The sequence below is a fragment of the Camelina sativa genome, chromosome 4, assembly GCF_000633955.1.
Source record: "Camelina sativa cultivar DH55 chromosome 4, Cs, whole genome shotgun sequence".
Lineage (NCBI taxonomy): Eukaryota > Viridiplantae > Streptophyta > Magnoliopsida > Brassicales > Brassicaceae > Camelina > Camelina sativa.
Genome location: NC_025688.1, coordinates 3,435,559 through 3,442,157, shown reverse-complemented (window position 1 = coordinate 3,442,157; position 6,599 = coordinate 3,435,559). Strand labels below are relative to the sequence as shown.

Below are 6,599 nucleotides of genomic sequence, written 5' to 3'. Positions count from 1 at the left end.
AATCTCTTTCCTTCGTTTCTGTTTGCTCCTAAAACACACATTTTACACATCTTAGAGATATGTCGATCTCCGGAGCTGTGCTTAGTGGGTTGGGTTCTTCTTCGTTCTTGATCAACGGAAGCAAGAGAAGCAGCGTTGGCGGTGGAGCTATGAGAGCTGGCCGGAAGAATGTGATCACTGCACCTCAGCGCAAGAAGTCGTGGGTCCCGACGGCCGTAAAAGGTTCTAGCAACTCCAATAACGATCCCAAATGGCTTGATAATGCCTCGTAAGTCTATGCATGTCTTTGAACATACTTGAGATCGTACGATCATCGACATATATAGATATGTTTGTTTTCTTGTGGAAAAGTTTATTCTTAATTCTCATGATATTGGTTGGGTATATGACTATGAAATATAACACCTAAATTTGATATCAATTAAACTTTTAAAACTAAGTAATTAAAGGATATAATTACTTGTTTTTAAGCTTAATTAATATATATATATATATATATATATATATATATGAACTTGTTAACACAAGTTACACAATATAGAGATAAAAATATATATCGAAAAGCCAATGTTAAAAAAAACAAAAATTCATTTTGTTTCTTGTAATAATTTGGAGTAATTGTCTCTCTCTCTCTCTCACACACACACACACAAATAATAGAGAGAAAGTTTCGGAGTACGTGAAGGAGAAGGGAAGTGAAATGGGACAAGTGTCTGCTGAAAAGGGACAAGAACTTCAAAATCATATGGAGAGAGCAAAAGACTACATTTTCGGGAAAGCTGGTGAAGCGATGGACGCAGTGGCTGAAAATGCAAAGAGAGCTTCGGAGTATGTGACGGATAAAGGCAAAGAGACGAAGGAGGAAGCTGCTTCAATGACGGAGAACGCCAAAGACTTCATCGTTGAAAAAGCAGGTGACGTGAAAGATTCAGCGACGGATATAAAAAATAAAACGGCTAAGTACGTCGGAGATAAAGCATCAGAGGCTAAAGAAGCAATATTGCCTCCAAAAACTGATGTATAGATTAATGTGTTGGTAATTAAATTACATGTGCTCATATTTCGAGCCCTAATTAAACATACTGAGGCAATGTAGAAATTACTAGATATGTTTTTTTTGTGATTATAACTGTTATTAACAAAAGGATTAAAAGAGCGGTTAACTATTCCGTTTATTCGGATGAAACTCTTTACTTCTAATATATTTACATAAGGTAAAGAGTATAAATTTATATTTCTATATTTATGAAATCTATATTTCTACATAAGATCATCTAGATTTGATCTAATTCAACCATGAACACTTTCTCAGAGAAGTAGAAACACTAACCTTGATCCATTAATATTGCTTTCTAATTCAACCACCGCAATATTGTTTTCTCTATGCTTGATGATGGATCCAAGTCTTCAATAATTGATTTTCTCTTCCCTTACTCCTTATTGTTTTTACTTGATTTTTGATGAAGAAGATCAATAATCTCTTTTCTGGTGTTTGTTTGGTTTGGTAGTGTTTCTCACGTTATGAGAACACAACCGTTGCAGTAAGAATTCAACAGCCACACATATATATACATGTATATACCGTCATCTTTTAAAGAGTTGTACTGGTTCATAATAGCACCATTTAATAATGCATAGACTTAACATATACACGTATATATATTACTTATGTAATATAATTAAGAGAAGGGAAAAGGGTTATCAATACACCCAAATTCTAATACATTAATCGAACCCGATTCATCATGGTGTTGTCTTTAATATTAGAATCTATAATATTAAATATAAACTTGAACTTTATTATTAAACTGTAAAATACATAGACCACATAGAATATAAAATATTATTACATTGAGGTATAAGACAATGCATGGTCATATATATAAAGAGGGTAAAAGAAACGTAAAAATAATTCAACTTTGATATAGTGTAAACGTTTTTCACCTTTATAAGACAACGGTCATATAATGTGTTACCAACTATATTATTATAAAGTGTTATTCGAATATTATTTTTACAAGCAATATTTTTTTTGTAATTAACATTATGTCAATACTTCATTTTTTGTAAAAGTATACCTTTCAGTCTCTTTCATACGGTTTGAAATAAATTCAACTCAAGAGTGAACATCCATAAAGAGACTTCAATTTCCTACGTGCCATACAAAGACCAACAAATAAAACTTGATATAGAAAATTGTTTGATACTATTTGGCTTAGGGTTTGTATCGAAATACAGTATTTGTCTACAGTGTCACATTGAAGACTTCGAACCAAAATATTTCTTTATTTCTTTTGTAAAATTTGGTCTATTCAACTAAATTAAATAACAAATTAACAATGCTTGATATTTAATTAAAATAAAATCATATATGTTGATATGTTTTGAATCTGATCATACATTGTTTGCGGTAGCATGGGTTCACGCTTAGGTTTCCAACTTATGTTTTCTATTTAAGGTTCAAGGCTATGGTTAAATAATTAGAATCATACTCATATTTTTGTCTTCCCTTTGCCTATTGTATTTTGGGCAATATACTTCCCCTAATAATATATTTTTTTGTTTGATGCATGTGAATATAACTGACACACCGTCGGTGAACCACACTAAATGTGTTTTGTTCTTTTGCTTTTTAGTGTTGTTTATTCATTTTTAGGTTGTACCACAACAGTAATAACGATATCTATATATACATATTTATTATTCATTTTACGTTTTAGGTTTAGTCTATTTTAAGAAGATAATTTTTCTAACATACCACTTTTATGTTATGAAAATCAAATTTAATTTTCTTAAGATTTAATTTCTTAAAAATACGAAATTTGTTTTAAAGGGGTTATGGGAGATGTGGAACCATAATTTTATTTACATGATTAGGACTCGTGGAAAGTTTAACCCTTTCCAACTTGTTCTGTATTATATTTTTAAAGGTTGTTCTAGATTATATTATTTCAAAGATATGTATTATATAAAAAGTTTTGAAAGACCAATATTAGGTATAATATAGAGAAGGTATAATTGTAGAAAGAAGAAGAGAATGAGCAACGAAGAGCCACATGCGGCCGGCACGGTCCCTCCCTCCTTATGCGCATTTCTATTTGCCCCCAAAACATTTGACCTTCGAAAACGCATGCTTTTCCCCTTCTTTATTATTTCTTTTATCATTTTATATTTCATTATGTTGTTTTAAAATAGAAATATAATCACTAATCAAACCCAACCAGAGTTTTTGTAATGTAAATTGTTATCTTAATTATTTTATGTTTTTATCCAGCATGTCAACGAGGTACGGTTTTTGTGCGGCGTGATTCTGTTATCTCACACTGGTAAGAAATTATGAAAAATTCACCAAAATCAATGGGAATTTTTTTAGCATGACATGTGATACATTTTTCCTAAGATTGTGGTCCTTGTCAAGTGCATAAGTGTTCATGTTCTTTACATTCTAAACATCCAAAATTTTTGGAGTGTATTAATGCATGACAATATGACATATTCGGCCAATTGATCAAGAAAATTTGGAAAAGGAGTTCAAAAAGAAATTATTTATGTACAGAAAATTATAATACAACCCATTTAACTTGATTTTTACACTTTTTAATTGGGTTACGATTTCTAAGATATATTTTTCAAATATATTAAATATCATCAACTTTGAATTACCAAACAATCCATGTATTGTTTTCAAATTCTACCACCAAAATCATAAAATTCCAAAGATACTACCATAAACTTCAGATTTCTGAACTTTTTCTCAAATTTTTTATTGGATCTATTGGATTATTGTTACTACATTTTTTTTAAAAATATATATTTTTGTTAATTTGGGTATTGCATAACTAGTTTGGTTTGGCTTGACACTACCATATCTTTATCCACTACAAGAAAACATGCAATTTACGACTGCACTTATAGTCGCTTAGTAGTCGCTAATTCATATACTACGACTACATTACGACTAATCACTGTTGTCGTAAAACGTTAGTCGGTAAGAAACTCAGTCATAAATTAGTCGGTAAATAGCGACTCCTTTACGACTAATCCACGTAGTCGTAATGTTGTCGTAAATTTTTATGACTGTTTAGTGACGATGTTACGATTAATAAAAATGTGAGCAATAGTAGTGTACGTGTAGTCGTAAAGTAGTCGGTAACCATTTACGACTATTTGATGACAGTTTAATGATTAATGCGATGTGAAGGAGATTAGTTTGAGAATAGTTGTGATTTAGTCGTTAAATGTAGCGACTATGTGATGACTATTTGACGACTGTGTTGCGATTATTTGACGACTGTGTTGCGACTATGTAAAACCAGATTTAATGACTATTTGAAGACTATAGGGATTAAAAACAAGAATCTTTTCTTTTTTTTTTGTTTTGTTTATAATTCGAATTTATAATAAAAGAAAGCCCTAATATTTGCATTTTTAATAACCAAAAGAGCAATAATTAACCATAATTGTAATAAGTACACCACATTAGCAATAACAAAAGAGAGAACCATATTTAAAACAACCAAAAGAGAGAACCAGAATGATCAATCCTAAAACTATGATTCTCTTAAGTGACAAGGAACAACACATCATCCCAAATTTTCAAGTTCATTAGAGTAAGAAATAGAGAGAGATAAGTAGCCTAAGAATTAACCTAAGGAGGAGATGCTCTTTATGTTGGAGGGTCGATGGATGGATCACTTGATTCAGACTCATGGAATTCGACAAAGGCCGGATCAAGTTTGTGCATGAACTTTTCCAAGTGCTATATTTTCTTCTGTTGCTCAACCACAACTTTGGAATGTTCTGCTTCACGAGCAGCAATCTCAGCATCACGTTTTGTATTATAGGAAACTTGTTCTTCAATGATACGATGAGCTTCCTTCATTTGCTCTTGCAATGCTACAAACGATGACGACTGTCCTTGTTGATGATAGTTGTTGCTATTGAGAAGATCCTGAAGATGATCCTTGAGGCTTCCGAGCCCAAAAATATTACCTCGTGAATCCTTCTCAGTGGACTGAGAAAAGAAAAGGTGAAACTGTAAATAGAGAATATGAAAGTTAAAGACTCTTTAAATATAGATTGTGAGAAATGTAACTTTACTTGAAGAAAGATGGTCGTATAATCTTCTGCTGTGAGCTCCTGAACTCGTGCACCACAAAACAGACATTTATCTTCCTTTTCGTCATCTTTACAAAATATCATACAATTGTTAATACAAACATCAATTGTATGATATACATCAATTGTATGATATGGGAGGCCTAAATTGCGCATCAATTTTTCTGTCTCATAATGTGAACCAGTAGCCTGGTTTCCTTCTGGTAAATAATCAGTCAACATTTCACAAACCGAATCCACTAACTTTTCACTCATATTATAATCTGTCTTATTTTGCATGACTCTAGCAGCTAGGGATAATTGTGAGTGACCTTCATGACAACCATCATATAATGGATTTTTTGCACCTTCTAAAAAGTCGTAGAATTTCTTGGAATGGTTAAGTATCGGTTCCTCTACATTCTGATAACTACCATCTTGATGATAATTATCATCTAAACTTATGTTATAACAAAATGCATCATTCACCATATCCACATATCTATCTCCTACCACATTACCCACTTCTTCATTCCCACTTATAAACGTCGGATCTACATAACTCGTTCCTATGCCCATATTAATTTCTTCCCCATGTTTATACCAAACATAATATTCTGGCATAAACCCATAGCAAAAAAGATGATTCCAAATTCACTACAACAAATTTGGGTTTTGGTAGTAGTTCTTTGTAGCACTAATTCAGTAATTGCTACTAAAAGTGCCAAAATAGATTGTGAGCTCTATTGTAGCATTGGATTAGTGCTGGGGAAAATTTTCAATAAGCGGGAACCTAAAAATCACTACAATAGCTGAAAAATCATTTGGAGGCAAAACACTTAGCCAAAACTTTGTTTTTTCCGCCACTCTCTCTCACTCGGACTAAACACTTAAAAAAACATTTGGCAAAAAAAAAAAATCTCATTTTCTCAGAAAATCGATTCCCATCCTCCATCGCCTCTCAACCTCCGTCGCCACCACCACGGAGACAACAACACACCAACAAACCTTTGTCGCCTTTCGAACACCGATGACAGAGTGAAAACAAAACCACCGATGTCGCTTCTGCTTCCCTCCGATTCAGATTCTGGATCTGAGACTGATTCCGATGACTTCTTACAGGGCCTCCACGCCTTCTTCTTCCCTTCTCTCTCACGGTTCTCTCTCTCTCTCTCTTCTCAAGGAAACAAAGTTAGAGTCTTTTTTTTTTATCTCGGTGGTGATTCTGTGAAATGGAAGCTTCGTGTGTACCTTTCTTTTTTTCATCTTGGTGATTCGGTTCTAGGGTTAAATACTTAGCCTTTAATAGTTCCTCTAGGTGAATGTTTCTCCTTTGACATTTTTCTGAATCTTATTCAACGGATTTAAGTCCTACTACTTTTTGCTTTTTATGCCTTCATTGTTGTGTGGATTCTTATGTTTGAATTATTATTGATTTTGTTTGTATGGTATACAGAGGCTGGAGCTGGAGAAGAAAAGGTAGGCTTGTTTTTGTTGTTTTT

The 6,599-nt window shown here is 32.7% G+C and overlaps 1 protein-coding gene across 1 annotated transcript; it reads left to right on the top strand.

The window, feature by feature from the left end:
- On the top strand, positions 1 to 1,158 carry LOC104779695 (protein COLD-REGULATED 15B, chloroplastic-like). Its single transcript, XM_010504094.1, has 2 exons — positions 1 to 268; positions 661 to 1,158. The coding sequence occupies exons 1-2, from the start codon at positions 60 to 62 to the stop codon at positions 1,022 to 1,024; spliced, it is 573 nt and encodes a 190-aa protein (XP_010502396.1). The 5' UTR covers positions 1 to 59; the 3' UTR covers positions 1,025 to 1,158.

Excerpts from the sequence above, each read along its gene's own strand:
- LOC104779695 (XM_010504094.1), top strand. The coding sequence starts at position 60 with ATGTCGATCTCCGGAGCTGTGCTTAGTGGGTTGGGTTCTTCTTCGTTC. Across the intron at positions 269-660 it reads AAATGGCTTGATAATGCCTC|AGAGAAAGTTTCGGAGTACG; the intron begins GTAAGTCTATGC and ends CACAAATAATAG.